The sequence below is a fragment of the Mugil cephalus genome, chromosome 12 (assembly GCF_022458985.1).
Source record: "Mugil cephalus isolate CIBA_MC_2020 chromosome 12, CIBA_Mcephalus_1.1, whole genome shotgun sequence".
In the NCBI taxonomy this organism is placed as follows: domain Eukaryota; kingdom Metazoa; phylum Chordata; class Actinopteri; order Mugiliformes; family Mugilidae; genus Mugil; species Mugil cephalus.
This window is the reverse complement of record NC_061781.1, coordinates 26,308,884-26,331,362: the sequence shown is the minus strand read 5'-3', so window position 1 is coordinate 26,331,362 and position 22,479 is coordinate 26,308,884. Positions and strand designations below refer to the sequence as shown.

Sequence of the window (22,479 nt, the reverse complement as noted above, 5' to 3'; positions counted from 1 at the left end):
ATTGGTCTAATTATGGTGATAAAGATAAAACAAAGATAATTGAGTTTTCTCACCTTAGACTTTAACTAGTGTCTGTTAACAGCCAGATAGTTGATGTAGTTCAGATGAACCTTCTTTTTCTGATCAGTGGTTCTCTAAAGACACATTAATGACCACAAACCTGAAAACATCTCTGAATCCGCTCTACAGGTAAGATTTAATATTAACATTTATATACTTCTTCAAGGCAGTTTCCCTTAATAACAAATTTAAAGGCAAAGTAATGGACATATCATTAAGTCTAAGTCTAATTAAGTTTGATTGGTGACACGTCTGCACTAGGATGTTCAGTAGGTGTCACTAGTGTCACTCATATACAGTCAATCGTGTCAGTTAGGGACTTCTTCTTCTTCTTCTTCTTCTTCTTCTTCTGCTTCTTCTTCTTCACATGCACAGATGGCAACTGTAGGGCTAAACTGAAACTGACTCAATCCTACATTGCTTGCTTTCACATCGCCAGCCATCTGTTAATTTAAAAATTCCAAAATCCAATCTGCTGACTATAGAATAGAATACTTTATAAAATACTTTATTCATCCCCTGGGAAATTCAAGTGTCCAGTAGCTTGTCCACAAACATACACAGGCATCAACATAACACACCAACAAAATCACCACAATCTACAGTGCAAGAGAAATATGTAGATATATGTGGGAGTATATATATGTATGGGCTGTACCAGCATGTTAATATGAATTACTGTGTGAAAACTATGTACAGTTGAACAATTTACAAATTAGACTTAAAGCATTTAAACAGTGGCCTTGTACAGTGTGATGGCTGTGGGGGCAAAGGACCTCCTGAACCTCTCAGTCCTCCAGCGTAGTGGGAGAAGCCTCCCACCCACTGTTGCACGGAGACAGTTGTAAAAGTTTTCACAGGTTCTTGAACCTTTATTTATGACGAGCCAGGTGACGGCAGCTTGCTGAGATGCAGCATGGATGGTGTGGTTCTTGCAAAATTGTTTGCTTCCTTCACTATGCTGTTGTCTGACCTTGCACATTATCCCACAGTCAGGGCCGACTCTTGGCATAGGCGATATAGGCGGTCGCCTAGAGCGCCACCTGCTGGAGGGGCGCCGCCAGACACCCTTGGCCTCGAGGAAAAAACTATAATTGAAAACCATAAAAATAAAAAATAAAAATGTTTTTCTGTGCCCAGTCGCCCTCCTTTGCGTGTTCTCTCTTGAAAATGACAAATGTTAACAAATAAATAATCAATGATTGTCCCTAAAATGTGGCGCTGCTGAGTCACATGACGGGTGAGACCTCGGGGTCAGACGGAGCAGAGCTCAGGTCACAGGCAGGTGAGGTTTTTCTTATTTACGAGATGTAAAGGCCGTGCGAGCCCGAAAGAGAAGAAACGAGGAGGAAAAGAGGAAGTTGCAATATAAAGGTAACATTAGGTTGTGCCATTTTTTTCATTACGCCGTTTTGTGTGAAGACGTTTTATTTGCGCTAGCTCGCTAGCACATTTTTCTGCTTCACCGTGTTTAATGCGCACTGCATCTGCGCTGTTTATGTTTGTCATGAGTTTTCATTAGTTTTCTGCACAGTTATCATCTCTGCCTGCATGTCCGGTCTGATTTGGTGTTTTATTTCAGTTTCATCACGTCATTATTATGTTTGGTCGAGTTGAAAATGTATTTTTACCATAGTCCAAACTAGTATTAACAACTGTGCGACCACTGACGCAGTTGCTGCTGCTGGTGCTTAGTCCTGCTGTCTTATCAGGTTTGAAACTGTGCTGAAATTCAGTAGCCAAGTGATGAAAATGCAAGCTGCAGCAGGTTATTTATTTTTATTTTTATTCTTATTACTTGTTTTTGGTTGTAATTTAATACGTTTACTCTGTGCTAACTCTCTACTGAATTAGGTGGAGCGGCCCTGCAAACAGTGCTCATCATTATGGGCCTCCTGTTTATCCTCCTGAGACCTGAGCTTTACTTTGGTAAGCATTTTTAATTTCTCCAAGGTATTTGGGATCAGTATGCAACAAAATATAAACCTGAGCATGGCTGTGAAAAGATAGAATAATGAAATCCCAATGTCCTCAAACGAGTATTTGCTAATTAGCGAAGTTGTGGCTGTTACTGTTGATAGAATTTGTCATGTTTGCATGTCATTTTAAACTAGAAAAGTTAATAACTTACGACTTTAAGATTTGATGAGGTTTTGTACATTTTTGCTCTTTTGTTACGTGATCGGCTGCAGAATGAATCCACTGAACTGACCGCTATCATGTTTTTTTTACACCAACTGGTAAATAGTTATGAGGACAAAAGTGTAAATGAAGCAGAATAAGAAGCTGCCACAAACCTAAAGCTTAACGTGCCCATATGAGGACACGGGATCTCAGGGGGTTAAAGGGTGAAAATGAGAAAACTGCTGGTTGGTGGGGAAAATGAAAAGATGTAATTTAACTTGATGCACTGACTGTAGAATAGCAGAGAAACATGTTGTATCTCACCTGAATGATCTGTTGCAGGAAGGGAAAAGCAGAGACACACAAACCTCTAAGAGCATGTGGCTTTTAAGATGAGGAAAGTCCGGACGTACTCCTTATTCTACGACTGTCTGCAGTGACTCACTGTACATCAAATGCCTACATAAGCTCCTAATTGGGCATTTTTGAGTATAGTCACGGTGGCCGAGAGGTTAAGGCGTTGGACTCGAAATCCAATGGGGTTTCCCCGCACAGGTTCGAATCCTGTTCGTGACGATTTTTTATTTTTTTTTAACCTAAAAACTCAGATCCACTCCGTTTGTGAATGAAACATGAGCTTTAAATACACGACACACATTGGACCGTGTTTCACAAGAGCATATAAATGATGATTGCAAGTCATTTAAATGTTTGTTTGGTACCAGCCACTTCAATGACTTCTACAAGCAAACAGATGGAAAATAATAGAAGAGAAAACATAAAGATAACTAAATCTATGAACTGTACGACTTTAGTGAGAAAAAATATCACGACTCTAAATTCAGTTTATTTTAAAGGCTCATGTGCACCCTATTCTCGCGTTGTTTGTAAAGGGAATCAAACTGGTACAAACCATCACCGCCACAACCAAATAAATATCCGTTTTCTTCCTTAACTGCAAACAAGCGGCAAATTGTCTCAGTACATTTGGTGCTACAATATACTGAGAACAATGATAATTCTAAGTATCTCGTATAATACCCACAACATTTTTAATTATTTATTTTTTTTACACTCGGACCCCTTCCCTTTGAAGGGTAATGGAACCGGCCAAGACCAGTAGCGTGTGTGCACGTTGACGTAGTTTTGGGGGCATTGTTGAAAGAGGCCGTGTAGTGACCAGTTTGTACAGTTTTTTATTTTATTTTTTAAATAATAGTGCTTTGTGGCTTTGATGTTCTTTGGTGAGATACATACAGGGCATCTGATATAAGTTTTCCGGAATACTGCATCGTTATACGAGTCCAAGACAGCTAGATATAGACAAATATATAACAAAGCATTGGCGCTAACAAAGCTAACAGTTCCTTATACTTGTACGGTTATCTCCATGCAGTTTGCAATACATAGCCTACACTATATCAAACTTCTGACTAATATTATGTGAAGAATGCAGCTGCCATTATGACGAAATACGCCAAAAGACTCGTACCTTGAAGCTAAAAGAAGGTAGCTAAGACACGGCTAGTGTATAGTTACATTTCCACTCTTGCCTCCACTGAAACACACGTCTATGTTGTTAATTTCATCGTGGTCGACTATATTAAGAAGCCGAGCCCTTAAACACTGGGTTATAAACGATTACAAGACAAAAAATAACTTAAGTGTGTGAAGTAAGGTTCACTTAGCAACAGGCTAGTCGGTTAGCTGAGTTGAAGCTAACGCGGTAGCAGCCCTGAGTTTAATAGACGGGAAGAGAACCAGTAACGTTAGTGGGTTTTATTATCATTTTATTTTCCCCACAAGAGACTTGAAACAATGGCAGCCCCTTCAAACGAGGCTCTGTTTTTGATAAAGGACGTGAAGCCTGGGTCGAAAAATTTGAATATCGTATTCATCGTTTTGGAAATCGGTAAGTGTGTGACTAAGTGTGTGTTTCTTGTTATTTACTTAAATCAACCAGTGTAGTGAGTAATGTAGTAAAGTTACGGTAAACTGCCATCAACAGAGGCTTTGATTTATTTATTTATATGTATGTGTGTGTGTACGTGTATGGAAACATATACTTGGCAATAAAGTCATTTATGTTTTGGATTGCGATTGACCCAGATTATGTGTGTTTTGCCATTGTTTTTTTTCCTTGGACTTTTAAAAAGTCTAAAATTTGATTTAAAAAATCAGATCTTAAATTACATTGAGTCAAGTCTTAAATCCTTACATCCATTTACTATTTTATCTGCAGTAAGACCCTCTTTGGACCATATCCATCCATCTATCTATCTATCTATCTATAGGACTAAATGTTTGTATTAATACAAAATTACTATTGTATTGATCATCCCACCACCTGACACATGCTTTGACTGCTCTTAAGTCTTAAATTCTTACATCCATTTGTTACTGCTTCATTTGCAGTGTGACCCCCTCTGTCCCCGACCTATTATGATTAGATTTTTAGATTAGATTAGATTAGATTAGATTAGATTAGATTAGATTAGATTAGAGTCTTTATTGTCATTGCACGGTAGCATATAACAATATACATCGTTACATGTTCCTCATTAGTTGAGCCCACCCAAGCGATGTCCTGAGCTGATAGTTGAATGACAATGTTATTTGAATGTTAGTTGAATGTTTTGTTATGTTGAAAGTAATTTGGTGTGGATTTTAAATTTAACCGTTGATGGCCTTAAAATGTCTTAAATTTTTACTTGTTCAAACCTGCAGAAACCCTGACTTAACTTTGTTCTCTCAGGACGAGTAACTAAAACGAAAGATGGCCATGAGGTGCGGTCGTGCAAGGTGGCAGACAAGAGCGGGAGCATAGCCATCTCAGTATGGGATGAACTGGGCAGCCTCATTCAGCCCGGGGACATCATCAAGCTGACCAGAGGGTAAGAAACTGATGACAATAAGAATAATAATAATTAAAAAAAAAGTGCATGTGCTCAGTTGATTTACTAACCAGTACCGTGTTCTCCTGTGATGTCTGTGTTAGCTATGCATCTATATGGAAAGGCTGCCTGACCCTGTACACTGGGAGAGGAGGGGATCTTCAGAAGATCGGAGAGTGAGTAGCTGGTCACGTTTCTGTTTGTACTTGGATAAAGTGCTTGACTGGAACACCTTCAAATTTACCAACACCTTTTATAAGTTACACACAGCAACAGCAATTTAAACCTCCAAAAAATGGATGGAACTAAAATAATTACCCAGGTTTATGCGTCAGGTACTTGATGTTTGTGTGTTGACTACCTAAATAACTCTTTAAATAAAACATATCACCTGCTACATGACTGGAGAAATATGTAGAACACCATAAAATCTCACTGATTGACCTTCACTTTGGAAAGAGATTAGCTTAAGTGACTTTATATCATTTCTGAGGACATATTCGTGTTGTCTATAACACATATTTTTATCAAGAATAATAACATTTATTGTGTCCAGGCCCAGAACTTGCGGCAGCTTTTTTTTTCTTTCTAATTTATACACTCCTCCCAACATGAGCTACCTAATGTAGGCTTGCAAGTGGGTCACGTCCAAGTTTATCCAAACGCCTCCCTCCACACTCTAAATTTATCACCTCAAGTATATCCTTTCTCATTGATGGTGTTCTGAAGAGCTCAAATGCTGATTTGATGTCTTGGATGTGGCTGATAGTTTATCTGTTGTGGCCTGGAACCAGTTTGATGCTATTAGCAGCTCTAAGTTGTTTAAGTGAGGGAGCTGGACCATAACATATTTCCATTTTTGGAACATAGTGTGTTTACTGGCATTTGAGAGACAACAGGAGGGTCTCATTGTCATCGGAGGAGGTTGTCTCATTATCTCACCTCGACAGTGTCCTCTGTCTCGGACGCATTCTTACATTTAGAGAAGGCAGAGAGATAAAGCACCAAGAAGGTTTAGAAGTCTGCTTTTCAAAATCTTTACATGTATGATGAGTAAACTACACAGCATAAAAGGTTAAAGCCCTAAAGCTTTCTGAAGATTATAAAATGTTATAGCGACCTCAGTATCATTCCAAATCAGCATAACATGTGCAAAAGTGTTGGTATCTTTTAATATACAGCTAAAAGAGCCTGGACTCAAATTGAAAAGACTTTAGGAAAAGTCATAAAATATGAAGCAAGAAGAAAAAATGATGTTAATCATATATTTGGAGACATTGAATGAGGTCAGAGATGATGGGGAGGTTAAGAACACGATGCAACTTTATCATTAATGTTACTGACATTGAGTTAAATACAAGCAATCTGACAACTATGTGTTTTCTTCTTAATGTAAATCACTATATTTATAGTTACACTAGTTTTTACTCTGTGTGAATTATTGTATTATTAATGGAATTATACCTGAGACCTTTGTCACGACCACATACATCGTTCCAGGAGTTAAAATGTAAGAAACATATTGTCTTCCTAGGTTTTGCATGGTGTATTCAGAAGTGCCCAATTTCAGCGAACCAAACCCTGAGCTTCTCGCCCAAGCCAACCAGCAGAACAAGTCTGTGAGTAACACACATTCACAACCTGTGTCATCTCCACTGTGGTGGGTGCAAGTGCATGGTCATAATATTCTCACTGAGAAATCCAATTATCTCCAGCCGTGCTCATTTATGGGACATTTATTTGTGTTGTAAAAGGTTTTTTTTTAGCCTGTTTAAAGGTGCAGGTTGTGGTACAGTTGTGTTAACGGTGGCACTCTCCTGCTCACAGGGTAAACCTGACCAGAACCAGAGGGGAAACTCTCCGCCCAATCAGAATTCAGGTACACCCGCCCCACCAGGTTGGTATATTTTACTTCATGCAAATGACTGCAGGGTTGAGCATGTTCTTTGGAATAGTGGCCTAGACTTGAGTGGTGTCATAGCAAAACAACTAGCGAGTGCTGGTGGTGTAGTTATAAAACTAAACAAAGCTTGACAAGTTACATTTACATTAACAGATTTTTATTTTCTGTAGAGCAGATTAAGGGAAAATATTATTATTTAACATATGAAATACGACATCTCATCTCTTGACTTTCTTTGACGTCACCACATTGTGATTGAGCTTTTTGTGAAGCCAATGCAAAGCATTTTGTAAAGCACAGGCGTTGGTGATTACATTAACATTATCTTTGTTCTAATCATAGTCTGTATGTAAATGTGGACGCGCCCCGTCTCCGCTTCCTCTTATTGGTCCAACTGACACTATTTTCCAGGGGATATGAGCGACTTTGGAGTCAGAGTCTGATCAGTAGGGTCAGAGGGCGGAGCCACGATATCGAACTTATGTTTAATTAGTACCACGCTCTGCTCTACCTCCACCAGCTACAAGGACGTGTTGGATTTATTTATAAAGACAGTTTTTACAACTCTCATGGTTCCATGGGAACTTTTTTCTGAGGGGTTGGCATGGCAACTGGTGGTCGCCATTATGTCACATCCTGTTTCTAAAATGAACAGAACCAAAAAAAATGTCACTTGAAGATTTTTCAATGTTATATTAACTTTCTAAGATGACACAAACCATCTTTGAATAAAAATTATTCAACATGTTATTTAGGTTTGGCCCCAAGTCCCGCCCACTAACATGGAAAGGGGTGGAGCTCTACTTTAGCTTAACGTTAGAGGAGCTGTTCCACCGTCCGTTTTTACATAGTCTGTGGTTCTAATGGGTTTTTGTAATAAGCTTTTGCGTTCATTGTAATTTCATGGAATCCACGCGATTTATTCCGCAGCAGTACTTCGCAAACCTCTGAAGAAAAGCTCAAGAAATACCTGCTTTTCTGTGAGCTCTTTCTTGTATTTGTCAACCCACAGGAAACGGTGCCATGCCTCCATTTGCCAACAACAACCCGCCGCCTGTTGCCCCCCGAGACTCTGCCTTCGGGAACGTCGGGCGACCCAACGGCCGGTCCCCTGGAAACGGAGGCCCCCCAGTTACTGCTGCTGCGCCCCCAGCAGGCACAAAGTCTTCAGTTACCATTAGCAACGGCAGGGACCCACGACGTGCCAAAAGATGAAACCGGGCTTAGGGGGGCGATCATGTGGGTGGACTATGGACATCCCTGTTCCCCCCGCCCCATCTTAACCTCCGCCCCCCCCCCTCCTCATCACAGCCTGCATTGGCTTCCAAAATCATGAATTATATGGGACTACCTGCATCTGCAGGCTAACATGGTTAAATGTGTTGTTTGTCATGCATAGTGCGCGTAGGTCTCTCTGTAAGCAGCACAGTGTGATTATGATCTCCCACTTGATGCACTATTATCAGGGCTTCTTGAACAGATCAGATCTGGCGGTTGAGCTTTGGTCGTCCTCAGTCCTTGTCCTCTATCTTTTTTGCAACTTCCCTGTTCTGTGCCAGTGTTACCTCCCTCACACACCAACCTGACCCCTTCTCCTCTCCCGTTCTATGAAACTATACACCCTACTTGAACACTTGATGCACTTTCTTCTCTTAATTTATGTTGAGGTATGGCTGTCATTTTGAAATCATAAATCAGTTTCTGCTTTTTCTTTTTCTTTTTTTTTTTTTTTGTGTCCTTAAGTTGAACTCGATGCCCAAGTGAAATTCGTCAGGGTCGTCCCTCTTAACCAGACTCTACCCAAAAGTGAAAAGTGAGAGTGTGAATAGGAAGGTGTTAGTTTGGACTTTTTGATAATGGCTGATATTTGATTTATTTTATTTTTTTTACCGTTTATCGAGGAGGCGCTGCTTAAATTCTGGCGCGAATGGTTCACTGATTAATCTCCAGAGTAATTTTGCTGCCACATCTTGATTTCTGTGGTCTGTTCGGGAACTTACATTACTATTAATGTCAATAAAATGTATGTCATGTTTGGTAAACTGCCCTTAAGCTACTTTGTGTTGTAATGTGAACACATTAGATCCTTCAGTGCAAAGATTATTTCTTTAACTGCTAAAAACTCGACACCAGGACATTAGAAGAAGTAGCCGTTCCACATGTTCTGCTCTCATTCAGACGTTTTAGGTTCTGTTCTATTGCACCATCTAGTGTCGGCCACACTTCATCTCCTACAGAAAACAAGCTGTGGTCAAATGACTGGAGCACAAGTGGAAGTGGTGATATTTTATTGAGCTTCCTTCCTTTTCAGAAGAAGTGTGTTCTTTTGAAGCAGCGTGTTGCAAACATCACGTCCCACTGTTTATTCACATCCTCTGTTGCACCAAGCACGTAAATATTTTTCCCTCTAGACGTCAAAGTTGCCCCATTTCACTTTTGACACACTTGTACTTCTTCTTTATGAGGACTAACTCTGAAACACTGGAGACAGGAGCATTTTTATTCTAAAGCTTTCAGAGCACATGGAGCTTAACCATCATAACCCACCCTCCTTTTAAAGGGTGAGGGGTCTCTGGAGCTGCACATGCCATGCAATGATGGCAATGATAAATGAGTGGTGTCTCATTCTCATCCTCTATGACCTCTTGTCCTCTGGTGGGTGGTTGGGAGGCTGGAGCCCAATGTCAGCCAATCGGAGAACACATGCAGACACAGAACATATTTATCCCACATACAGGGAATGTCCTTGTCACAGCAGTGTGGAATTGGACAAGAATATATATATATATATATATAAAATAATAATGGATTTGAAAAAATATACAAAAAAAGAATATATCACTGTCACTTTTATTTATAAAGCACATTTAAAAGGCTAAGGCCAACCAAAGTGTGTAACAAGATGAAATAACAACCAAAGTAAAACAGTAAATTAAATACAAATAAAAGCTCAAAACAGGCGACTCAGCCAAAGGCTGCGGTAAAAAGGTGGGTTTTAAAAGTGGGAAGGCCAGTCACAGACAGGACAAGCAGGCAAAACATTCTACAGTGTAAGATACAAAACGTGCAAAAAAAGCTGATTTATTTGTGTCATTGTTGCCTCAGACGGGTGTCGTTGGGATGAAGGACCTGCAGTAGCGTTGCCTCTTGCGCCGTGGATGCAGCTACACTCTGATGCAGATTCATCCACCTCCTCCATGGAGTCCAGAGATCAGTCCAGGACTGTTCAGCACATCACTGCATGCAGGATGGCAGCAGCCACCACTCAGTCACGTAAAGTCCTGACCAGTGACCTGCACACTATAAAACACCTCAGTCTTCTCAGTAGGTGGAGATGACTTTGGACTTTGACTATTGTGTGTCCAGTCCAGTTTCTTGTTTAGGTGAACACCCAGTAGTAGGAACTCCACACAGAAAGGCCCCAGTCAACTGATTGATTAGAACCCACAACCTGCTTGTTGCTGTGAGGCATCAGTGCTAAGTCATTTGTTTTTGTCTACATTCATTTGACACTGGATTGTGTCTTTTTTTTTTTTTTTTTCTTTTTTCTTTTGGAGGTTTATACTTGCAACACAGCAGTCCCACGATGCTGTAAATTCTATGTCCAAAACATGTTTGTGTTCTTCCACTGCTGCTTATAATGAAAGCTTGTGACACTGGATGTTGGGGCACATGAGAAGTGTGGCAGGAAATGTGATGCTAGACACTCATGTGTCAACAGAGATGCATGTCATGAGCTGGGAACTTCCTCTCAGCAGCAGCAGCAGTGTTCAGTCACAATGATATTTCACTTTCTGCTCATGGGTGTCACCAGTGTCCAGTCAGCTGATGTTATTTTTTGTCTTTGAATGGATAATAATCAGAGTCATAAACGTGTTGCAAATATTTTATATTTCTCCTCTTTATAAATGCAGGACACGCAAAACTCAATTAACTGTTTATTTCCCTTTCTATTTTCTTTGTGTAGTCCATCCATCCAGTGTTTTATTTTTCTGTCATGAGCCTCACAAACCAATGGTTTCTCTTTCGATTTAGCATAAAGTGTGACAGCATATCCCATGACTCCAGATTCAGACCTTGGCTTGGGTTTGTTTTGGGGGAAGCACTGAGGAATGAATAAGGGGAATTAAAAATAGCTAGTGCAGATATGTAAACATAACGTCAGTATAGGCTTAAAAAAGAAAGCAATACAGATATATATATACATATAAATATATACATATACATACATATATATGTATAACTTTAAACACAAAATATAAAGACGACTGCATGTTTGCATCTACCACATCGATCTAAATGGGAGAGGAAACAGCTTCTTGTTTGAATTCTTGAGCAAGTCGAATTGTGTGCGTATGGGGCGGTCAGGACAGAGCTGGTGGGAGGGGTATAAAGACAAACACAGTGTGTGTTCCTTGTTCTCTCAACACACAATCAGTGTCTGCCCTAAGAAGACAACACAATGACTGGTGAGTATTTCCATCCATAAAATGACCTTTTGTTATGTAAGCAAATTAGCAAATACGGTTTTATTCATTTGATGTATTTTATCTTTATCTTCTTTCCTCAGATCCAAACCAGTCCCTTTTGTTAATTGATGACTTTGGCCTTATTTATGACGAACTCAACATAACTTACAATTACAACTACACCGAGTTTACCATAGACCTTGCAACGCAGCCATGTGCCGCTCTGTCCGTCCCAGACCCTGTGGCGATTGCCGTCACTGTGTTTTACGTCCTCATCTTTCTGTTGGCCATTCCTGGAAATCTGATCGTGGGGCTGGTGATTGGCTCAAACAGCCAGTCGCTGCGTCCCTCTGACCTCTACCTCCTCCACCTGGCAGTTGCAGACCTCCTGGTGGCCGTCACCCTGCCATTCTCAGCCACCTCTGTTTTGCTGGGCTGGGTGTTTGGAGATGCCATGTGCAAAATCGTCACGATCCTCCAAGAACTAAGCTTCTACTCCAGCATTCTCTTCCTGACTTGCATCAGTGTGGACCGTTACATGGTGATCGTACGAGCTACGGAGGCCCGGAGGGCTGACCGCCAGCGGGTCAGTTGGGGAGTTTGCGGCGGCGTCTGGGCTGTTGGAGCACTTCTGTCTCTGCCAGGGTTCTTCAGTTCTTCCTTTTCTTCTTCAAACTCCACTCACGTAATGTGTGCTCAACAATATGATCCCAGCTCTGCCGACGAGTGGCGACTGGCCACCAGAGTTTTTCGGCACGTGTTGGGTTTCATTATCCCTTTGGGCATCATGCTGTTCTGTTATGGAACAACTATCGAGCGCCTCCTTCACATCCGTGGGGGATTTCAGCGACAGCGAGCCATGAGAGTGATCGTGTGCGTGGTGGTGGCCTTCCTGCTGTGTTGGACTCCGTACCACATCGCAGTGATGGCAGACACCTTCTTCAGGGCAAAGATCGTGCCCTACCAGTGCCCAGCGAGGATAGCGGTGGATAAAGCCATGTTTGCCACCCAAAGTCTGGGCCTGCTTCACAGCTGTGTAAACCCGGTGCTGTATGCTTTTGTGGGTGAGAAATTCAGAAGGAAGCTGCTGCAGATGATGAGGAAGGTGGGCATGCTGGAGAGAGCGTCGGTGTCGAGAAGCAGCAGGTCCTCGATGTCATCAGAAATCACGTCCACGTTCATGTGAGGATGCCAAAAGACATTTCAGCAGTTCTGATAAATCCATCTCATCAGAGTTCTGCTCTATCAACTGAAGGGCAACTAAGTTAGTTTTGATGGTTCTCTACACATGAGTCGTAAACACAACCAGAGTTGTAAGTATGCTGTTGTACTTTTCTCCCTTGACTTATTTAACTTTGGTTTCGATGCAGTCGGTGTACACCACGGAAATGCTGCTTGCATGTATGTTACTATGACTTGCCGGATGAGTTTATATATCAGTGGCTGAGCCTAAAGAATTACTGTATTTATGTATTTGCTTCTTTGTGAACTGTGCTTCTTCTTCTAAATCTTAAGATACACGAAGTCAGATCACAGTGGCTCAAAAAATGGGGAATTGTTGCCTGGTTTCTTTTTTAAAATACCAGAAGTCTGTGTCCCAAAAATAAACTGCATTTGCCGGATACACCAGTTAATAGCGATGACACCAAACCAACCAGGACATGTGAGTCACGTGTGTCAAAATTAAGTTTCAAGTGTAAATATATTTCACCAAAAATATATATATGTCTATGCAGACCAGGACTCACATTGAGGCTCTGTTTAATGTTTAGTGTTAAATGGTGGAATGTGTTTCATATATTATGTACAGTAATAAATCCATATAAATGTTTATAAGATTTTAGATTTTATAAGACTTTGTGTATATTTGACTAAATATTTTTTTCATACTTATTCATGTATTGTTTTTTATCTGTATTCGAAATAATTAAATAAAAATCAAAAACAGCCTGCTGTCTTGTTTGTCATTGAACCGCTGATAGAAGACGCCTCCAGAGTCTTTTACGTTTCTCTTCTTCTTTCAGTTTGCTTCGAGAAAAAAAAGCAGAAGTAAATTCTTTTGTTTAGTAAGACATGACGACATCATCCACATGACAATAATAACTTTTTCATAAACCACTTTTCATTAAAACTCTGAAAGTGCTATAGACTATAGTAAAAACCCACAATACACAACAAAAACACAAGGAACTATGAAATAAAAACTGCTTCGACATTAACACTGTGGGCGTAATCATCATCTTTTATTTGATATTTAACCTCCTGAGACACAGGCATTCGTCTGGAATGCATCTAAACGTTAAGATCTTTGTGTATTTGGGATTAGCAGGACACAGAAGTATAAAAAATAAGCATCATCTTTGTTTTTGAAAAAGATTATGTTAACACAGGGATTATTTCACTGTATATAACAATTTAAGTCACCAGTGTGAACCAGAATATAAAACAGTTTATTTTAATGCAAAAGCAGAACTGGAAACAATCCCAACATCCTCAAACGAGTATTTGTGAATTTGTCAAATTTTCATGTGATGTCAAACTACAAAAGTTAATAAGAATAAATAAACAAGCATATTGACCCTTCACTACCAGTACATGGCCGACAACAGTGTCTCCTTAAATGAAGCACAATAAGCTGCAACAGGCCTAAAAAGTAACGTCCCCATACGAGGACACTGGGTCTCTCTGGGGGTTAACAGAAAAATGGGTTTCATTATGTAAAAACTAGAAAAGCAGGTAAACAGGCAAGACATTCACGAGCCCCATGGACGGCAGGAACAGGATGTGAACATCAGCTACACTGCTACAGAGACGGTCAATGATTTGGTTAAAATGTTAGACATTCATTACTGTTTAATATCCTTGATCTAGACAAATCTTGCCTGTCTCATTTTCAGAGTCTTACATGTTCTTGTTGTGGCTGATCGGTGTAATTCTCAGTACCAGATTACTAGATGTTTGTGCTTTTCAAGAACATGAGCATTCATAAGATCACGATAGTCCAAATGTCAATGCCGTTGTCATTTTTGCTTGTGAGCTCGGCTCTGCTTGATGCGACACGACTGTCACTTACTGCCTCTTGGTTGCTAACACGTCTCTGCGATGACGTTGGCCCTTCTATACCAACCACCCCCCTCCTTTATGCTACAAGTGGTGCACCATCTCACATGTTCTACTGACCTTAACTTGGCTAAAAATGACACGGGGGCGGGAGCTTAGCAATGAGTGGGCAGGCGCATGGCCATGCAGCTGTCACTGTGAGACTTGCTCGGCTGTGGCTGTCATTTCCCCCTTCAGACTGACGGGCAGAGGTAGGGGGAGATCAAGAATAGGGTGGTTTAACTCATGGGACATGGAGTGAGGGGTGAACTGTGCAGCTTGTCGGGCAGGACTTGATGATTACACTCAACAGATCTCGGAAGACTTGCACACTATGTTTTGCGGAGACGTTGCACACTCGTGGGGAAAGGTTAAAAAAGACTGAAAAGTCAGAGAACATCAGGAAAAGGAGGGGGAGAAGCAGGGCCGTCACTTCCAAGAGACAAGTCAAGGGAGCTGGTAATGCAACATGATCCGTTGGGTCTTGCCCTAAAAATACCTCTGGGCAGGAGAGTGGAAGCTATCTCTATCTGCCTAATTACACGGCGATCGACAATTTCTGTTTCTTCTTCGAGCAACAGCTGAGGTCAGAGAACAACAAGCAGAGGCGAATTAGCATCGCAGATATGTTTCTAATATGTTCATTTTTCTTTATTAAAAGAAACTTGCAGATTAGGTCGTGTTCAAAAATATATGTAAACCCTGTTCTTAGACTCGAAGGCCCTGACTGGATTTAGTTTGAGAACACTACACGAGGGCCCACCTAGTGTCATTCAAATACAGTCCAGGTAGACAGTTACAGGAGTTACAGAAGTCACCGGAGGAGCTAAGCAAATAGTTGAACCATGAGAAAAAGTGAGGTGCAAATGACCTTGAAAAAAGGGGCCGATGAAGCAGTGGCACCACCGAGTCCCGTCATCCCCCCAAAACGGTCCAAAGCGAGCCCGGAGCGAGTTGTCCCAGAACTTCGGGGAGCCGGTTATCCCACCCCGTCTCCACCCGTTTTCGTACGCAAAATGAGGAACGCCGCCGTGGGGACGGGTTGTGACATCCGCCTCAAGGTGACGGTGGCTGGAGACCCCCAGCCTTCGCTCTACTGGTACCACAACGAGGACCTGGTCAACATGGAGAACCAAGAGTACGGAGGGCTCTGGATAAGGGACTGCAAACCCAATGATGCTGGACTCTACACCTGCATTGCCAATAATCACCTGGGAGAAGCTCGGAGCAGCGCTGTGCTGGCTGTCTTGGATCTGGGTGAAGGTAATGTCAAAAGTGCATTTCAAGTTTTACCTGCAAGAATGAGATTGTCTCTTTCAGGTATTTAAAAACCATCACACTTTTAAAATAAGTAGTATCCAATTAAGTGCAGAACTACTACAGACTTCAAGATACTTCCACTATAATAATCCAATATAAGTGCGTCACAGGATTAGACTGTCAGAAACCGTCATTGTCTGCATGATGTGATGAATGTATCATCATCACAACATCACAACGCTCAGTGAAAATGGCCTCGTCATCCAAAAGGCCCAACCCCCAGATAAGTGATAGGTCCAACCTCCAGCTCCTTTAGCTCCAGTATGAAATGATGATTATACAAATAATACTTGAACTATAACTTACTGTAAGTACTTCATCAGGCTGAATCATTTTACTTTTCTTCATTTTACTTTATTTATCAGATGATGCACCAAATAAAGGTAAAACAGAGTACAAGTTAAAATACATTTTATTAAAGCATATATTTACATGTACATACGATGTGTGCAGTACACAAACACGATGTATTTCTGTATAAAATCCACATCAAATGGCAGATTTGTTTTACACATATTGTTTTTATCTAAATATTCTATTCAGTTACAACAGGATGTTGTTTGTCGCATGTGGTAAAATTAGCACATGGTGGAATCTTTAAATGTCCACCACACATTTTGGAAACGAGTGCTTTTGACAGATGTTAGTTCCTGAGTGTGTTGAGGTGCCTCAGTGTCTAACCAAGGATGCGCAGAAGGACGTCACAGCATTCGGATCTACAAAACCTCTTTTTTTACTACCATCCCCAGCTCTGGTCTAAATTCAGCTCACCTGAGTGCTCTCACCACCCCAGCTGCTTTGAAAAATGACATCAGCATCGCCTCATGTGTGGCCTTCATGTATCAGCTCCAGCACTTGGTCTTTGTTCTGCAAGTCTCAGCAGGAGCGTGTAGTGGGAAGTGTAGTGTTGCTTTTTCCTGCAAATAGAATAAATATGGCGTGCATTTGCTTGTACAAAGATGTCAAGACGGATCCATGCTGGTTTCAGTTCAGTCGGTTTCACATAATCATTTGTCTGCTTGCGCACGTATTTCTTAGGATGTCATGCAACAGGATTCTTTGTGCAAGGGCCGGATGAAAACTAGGTAATAAAAGGTTAAGATGTGTGCAAATGTGATGATCTATCGATCTGTCTAAACAGGTGCTTTCATTTTTAAGGGCTCTGCCACTGTGTCGACACCTTGTATTGCATGTATCCATCAGGGCAGCCACCATGTTTAGAAATACGCAGGAAGAGAAGTGCTATTTCACCACACTTGTTTTACACGGTTTAATCATGTCCACACTAATCACATTACGAAAGAAGTGGTTTCATGTAAATAGCCGCACATCAGTCAGTCTGGTATTGAATATAAGAGGCATCATTGGCAGGTTGCAGGACACAAGTATGGAGATGTACTGTCCTGTAACCTCATCAGCTATATGTTGTATTTGCATCGTCATCAGATTCTAGTCAGATGTTTGTATCTATGACAGATGGATGTTCATCTGGTTCCTCTCTCTTTGGTTGTGTTTAAGGTTTCTTCCTGTTAAAAGGGATTTTTTTCTCAGCTTCAGACTTCCTCTGGGGTTTTCGGACCATATTTTGCAAAGCTACTTGCCTTCAGATAATTCGTTTTGTTATTGACGTTCTTTAAGTGAAACTTAATTGTTTCAGTTTCACTTAAACTCTTCAACTTTCAGAGGTTGCACATGTCCTGTACATGCTGTTTCATGTAGGTAGTCTTCTTCCGACGCTCCATTTTAACCTTCAGTTTGGTTCAGCTCTCTCCTGCTTTCCACAGCTGTTCCATCACTCAGTCCAACAGCCTGGACTCTTTCCCTCCCTCTCCATCTTTGAAAATGTCTCCCTGTCCCGCCCCGCTTGTCCACCAACTCTCCCTAGTTATTTATACAGTGGAATGTGCCAGGCCTTAGATTTTTGTGATGTTAGCAGGCCAACATTTCTCCTGTTACACAGGAAGACATCACAGCTAATTTTAGCCCAGCCCTGTGTGACCCCCCCTCCCCTCCTCTTCCTCCAGTGATCAGGTAAAGGCCCCGATTAGAATCCAAATCTGAATCTGAATACACAAACACAAATAGCATTCATCTGTATGTGCTTCAGCCCAATGAACAGAATCCCAACATTTATCTTTCTTTTAGCTTTAATCTCATCTCTCCCTTCTCCTGACAAAAACATCTTCACCACAGGCGACAGCTAGTTGGACCCATTGTGTGTTTGTGGAAGGTGGTGCACAGCTTCATCACAGCATTTTAGTGAAACGTTAATGTTTAAGCTGTTAAAGCACAGTGTGTTGAGCAGGTGCTAATTCTCTGTCATCCTGATCCTTATATATGATTCAACTTGCCTTAAATATTTCTTTTTGGCACATTTGGAGGCATCTGTGCCTGAACGTCGAGGTTATTTCCTTTTGAGTTGGCAAACATTTGTCTATTGACACATCCAACAAATACAGAACTCTCATTTTGAACCGTGTTTCAGGAAGTAAAGCGAAGCACTGTGAGACTGAAGCAAACGGTCCAAAACAAGCACAAAGACACAGTAACAGCAGGAAAGGGATTTCATGAATAAACATATAGAGCCGGTCTTAGGCCTTGGCAGGGCCTAAATGTGGGAACCTTAGATGTCACCACGCAGTGTGACTGGGCCCCGTGTCCAGCGTGTCTGGATAGTTTCCTCACCGTGTTGGCTTCACATCGGACCCTGAATGTGAGTGAACAGGTGGAGCCACAGTCACACGGTGGAAATCCCCTTTATCGCCCTGTGGCTTCAAAAAGTAGATTGAGTGATTTGTTTTTAATGGACACGGAATCGAAATAAACGAAGAAGGAGGTATGTGCATGTCTTTATAGCTAAAATCTTCAAATCTCACTGTATGTAGAACATAATAAACACGGCTCATATAAAAATAGAGAAGAGTATAGCAATGAGTGAACATGGCTGAAACAGTCAGAGTTTCATTATTAATCCTGTCTGGAACCAGTTGCCATCTTATCACTGTTGAAAACCTGCGTCTTCTCTCTGGCCTTCAGTCCACGTTGAGCAGAACACAGATTTTATTGAGAGTTTTCTTTTGTCTAAGCTCGTATTTATTTGTTTGATAAGTGTTGATTTGACCACTGATAGCGCAGGAGTCTAATTTGGCCTTTACTTCATTCATTTTATATACAAAATTACAGATGCCAGGTATGCAGTGACGTTTCATCTGTGTCATAGTTTTTTTGTGGCATTTTCAGAAGAAGAGAGCGGCATAAAATTAAAACATCTTCAAACCAAAGTCCCTAAAAGAAGCCAAAAAACTTCACAGACTGGGACATACACTCACTGGCCAGTTCATTATGTATCAATCAGTCGATCTTTATTTACAAACTGTGCTGTGCGCAGACATGAGAAAAGATAAAACACAGAATTAGAAACTAAATTTAAATTATGAAAAAAAAAATAAGAAAATACGGACACTAGTGATAAAGTAAATCTAACAGCCCTGCACTGAATCTTGTCTTCATGGTGGTTATAGTAACGTTTGCTTCAAATAACTGAGAGCTGTCATTAGGCTGCAGCAGATACAGATGCATCATGCAGCTGGATAATCATCCAACTAACCAGAGTCGCTTTGTTGAGACAACAATAATCAGTTCCACTGTGTTACTGTTCTGTCCGTCACTGCATGAAGCCCAGAGGATTTGATGGGCCCACAGACCTTTACCTGGAGTATGATGTGTTCTCAACAGATTTTAGTCTGTGCTTTGTTGTGCTATTGATTCGTATGATGTTGACATGTTTCTATTATTTTGATGATCCCACTTTAGTCAGTGGGCTGCGTTAACTAACAGAAATCCTTTTAGTGTTTGATTCAGTCCAGTTTAACGACGCCTCATCATCCAGTTGGACCCCCCCGCCCCTCGTTTCAACCCACAGTAAACTGAACAGTAAAATGAGAACGGTCACGAAGGGGGAGTTACTGCAGGACTTTGTATTAGAATGGATTTCTTTTCACTTTTCTACCCAATGTTTTGGTAGGTGAATGTCTCTCCCTTCATCCAGTACATAGCCTGTAAAAAAAAAAAAACTAATAACACGCTGGTGAATGCTCCTATTTTCACACAATGCATTTCAACTCACTGCTGCTCAAAGTGTTTTTACAAGAACATGCTCATTCACACACATGATCCACTAACCCTCAGTTACTCAGTCACTCCACCTACTGTGCCATAGTCACCCAGCTGTGGCTGCAACTTCTAGTCATCACGATGTGATGTTAATCTATCTATCTATCTATCTATCTATCTATCTATCTATCTATCTATCTATGTGCAGGTTTATGCCTTCATGAACAGGGTTCCTACATTTCATTTGCATTTGTAGCTGCAACCATTAGATCCTTTATATCAATGCTTATGTATGTAACTTAATATATGCACTGTAAGTCTTTTTTTAAACGTGGGTTTATTTCTGAATTTAGTCACAGTTATTTTATCCTGTGCACAGTAGGATTCTACGTGCAGCAGCTGTTTCTCTGAGCCATCCAAAGTGTAGTATTTACAGTCGTGTGCTTGTGTTTTATTAGCAGAGCAGTGAGTTCGTCTTGTGTGAGCAGCCTGAAGCTCATTCGCTGTGAGAGCGAATAGTGTACCAGCAATGCAGAGGAGTGAGGTGGTCTCTGTAGTTGTTGCAGCGATTCCTCGCGACAGCACGTCGGCTCATTACACCAGCAGCAGAATAAGACAGAGACATATGGGGAGGAAGGGGAAAATTAAAAATGTCAAGCAGTGCTGTAGAACACTGATCTCAAGAGGGCTGGATCACTCCCACTGCTTTTTCCACCTATCGGTGTGTACTGGGGGGGTGGATGCACAACAGGAGAAGATACTCACGCTGTCGCTGGCTATTGTGTGGACAGGTGGGGGGGGGGCTCCCTCAGAGTGGATGATATCCATTCGACAGTCGTTTCCACCTGCGGATGCTTTATTCTCTGTGCTTTTCAGAAACAGATTCTCTCAGAGGAACTGCTGAGACTTGTTTGTTACATAATGGACCGAAGTGCCTTCAGTATTTCTTTGCGTTTGAGTGAGAATCTTTTACCTGTACGTCTGCAGAGTTACATTATATAACAGGCTGAAGCTTTTACATCCAAATAGCTGATGTCTTCAAATAGAATATCCGTAGTGAGGCGTGTAGTGATGGCTCGGAAACCCCGGGGTGTCTCAGGGAATACCCTGCTGCTGAATGCAAGCCAAGACAAAAAATACCTGTGGTGGACAAACGAGCAGTGGCCATGAAAAACAATCAGACCAAAGAAAAGATCAGGCAAGTGCTGTTTTAATTTATCCTTGTTTTTATTCTGCACTGGCTTCTCTACATGAGGGACGTTACTGCACTGTAAAATATAGCAGCTGAAACGTAAAGAGGAAGATTTTATCATCACTCAACAACTGGATGTTTGTAGCTGACGATGTTAAACTCAGTGGCAGCGCCTTAAGGAGCTGGAGCGAGACTTCAGACATTTAATTGAAAAGGATCTGTGTCACTGTGAGATATAATCATCTTCAAATTAAACCGGTAATTCTGAAAAAAAAGCACATCCACAGCTTTGAAATAACTTTAGCAATTACAGAAAGTTTCACTAAACAGGGCTGCGATGTTTCACAGGCTGGCGTTAGTAAGGACGTAGGGCTTCTTTATTGTTATATGCACTCAACCCTCAAAGGGATGATGAGAGACGACTGAACATTTCAGTGAGGCTGACCTCAACGACAAACTTCAGTACTAGAACTGGAACATTAGCTACGCTGTTCTCTTGTTTGTTTGCAGAGTTACAGGGTTATGAACTAAAATATCCTGGGACAGTAGTTGTTGATGTGATACCACATACAGTGTAACACTACCATAGGCCTGACAAGCCAGTTAACTTGTGTCTAGTTATTTTAGGTTGAGGCCAATTTGATCATAATCAAATGTTGTGTGGTTATGTTGCATTCAGTACTTCTCACCAAAGTCCATGTCTTTCTTTTCATTTTCAGACATTTTTAACTTACATGCGTTTTCTGTCTCCTTGGTCTTTACCTTTTCTAGTGCATTGCTACATTTGTTGTATTACTGCCTTTAACTTTTTTAGCTGATTGGGAGGAATGTGTAACATGTCATGTGTGACCTCGTATGTGTTCATGTAAATAGGTACAGGTAAACAAGTGCCTAATTCCCTTCTATATGCTCCATGCAGTGCAGAATGTGTATACATCTATACAGCAGACTGTGCTGGTTCTACAGAATAAAATATGCAGTCCTTTCTGTTAACATGAAAAAGTAAATACATGTATTGTGAGTTGTCAAGCTGGAGTTAGGTCATTAGGATACATCACATGGGAACAACATACAATTTGTTTTAAACTGTGACCACAATCGTTCAGCACGATCAGGACAACCAATAACAGCCTGTTGTGTTCTTTTACTGCACAACACGTAGCCTCTGTTTTATATATATATATATATACAGTGGGGGAAATAAGTATTTGATCCCCTGCTGAATTTGTAAGTTTGCCCACTTCCATAGAAATGATCAGACTCTGGTTTTTATGGTTGTTTACTGGTTATGGGTATAGACAGAAT

The 22,479-nt window shown here is 41.1% G+C and overlaps 3 protein-coding genes and 1 non-coding gene across 6 annotated transcripts in view; all 4 read left to right on the top strand.

The window, feature by feature from the left end:
• The first annotated feature begins 1,307 nt into the window (after window positions 1-1,307).
• nabp1a (nucleic acid binding protein 1a) lies at window positions 1,308-9,023 on the top strand. 3 transcript variants are annotated; one of them, XM_047601736.1, is made up of 7 exons: window positions 1,308-1,434; window positions 1,915-1,989; window positions 4,940-5,078; window positions 5,183-5,254; window positions 6,613-6,697; window positions 6,906-6,975; window positions 7,994-9,023. In XM_047601736.1, the coding sequence occupies exons 2-7, from the start codon at window positions 1,947-1,949 to the stop codon at window positions 8,194-8,196; spliced, it is 612 nt and encodes a 203-aa protein (XP_047457692.1). In that variant the 5' UTR covers window positions 1,308-1,434; window positions 1,915-1,946; the 3' UTR covers window positions 8,197-9,023. The 3 variants fall into 3 exon arrangements, with proteins under 3 accessions (XP_047457692.1, XP_047457691.1, XP_047457690.1); XM_047601735.1 differs by lacking the exons at window positions 1,308-1,434; window positions 1,915-1,989 and adding an exon at window positions 3,305-4,096 and having other exon boundaries at window positions 6,906-6,957; XM_047601734.1 differs by lacking the exons at window positions 1,308-1,434; window positions 1,915-1,989 and adding an exon at window positions 3,308-4,096.
• trnas-cga lies at window positions 2,679-2,760 on the top strand. The gene has a single exon. It is a non-coding gene; the product is annotated as a tRNA-Ser (tRNA).
• Window positions 9,024-10,961: 1,938 nt separating the features above from the next.
• Window positions 10,962-13,395, top strand: LOC125018060 (C-X-C chemokine receptor type 1-like). Its single transcript, XM_047601704.1, has 2 exons — window positions 10,962-11,450; window positions 11,552-13,395. The coding sequence occupies exons 1-2, from the start codon at window positions 11,444-11,446 to the stop codon at window positions 12,634-12,636; spliced, it is 1,092 nt and encodes a 363-aa protein (XP_047457660.1). The 5' UTR covers window positions 10,962-11,443; the 3' UTR covers window positions 12,637-13,395.
• Window positions 13,396-14,727: 1,332 nt separating this feature from the next.
• Window positions 14,728-22,479, top strand: part of spegb (striated muscle enriched protein kinase b) — a 32,950-nt gene continuing 25,198 nt past the window's right edge. Inside the window, exon 1 of the mRNA XM_047601650.1 lies at window positions 14,728-15,812. Coding sequence (XP_047457606.1) covers window positions 15,395-15,812 — 418 coding nt within the window. The 5' untranslated portion in view covers window positions 14,728-15,394. The remainder of the gene's footprint in view (window positions 15,813-22,479) is intronic.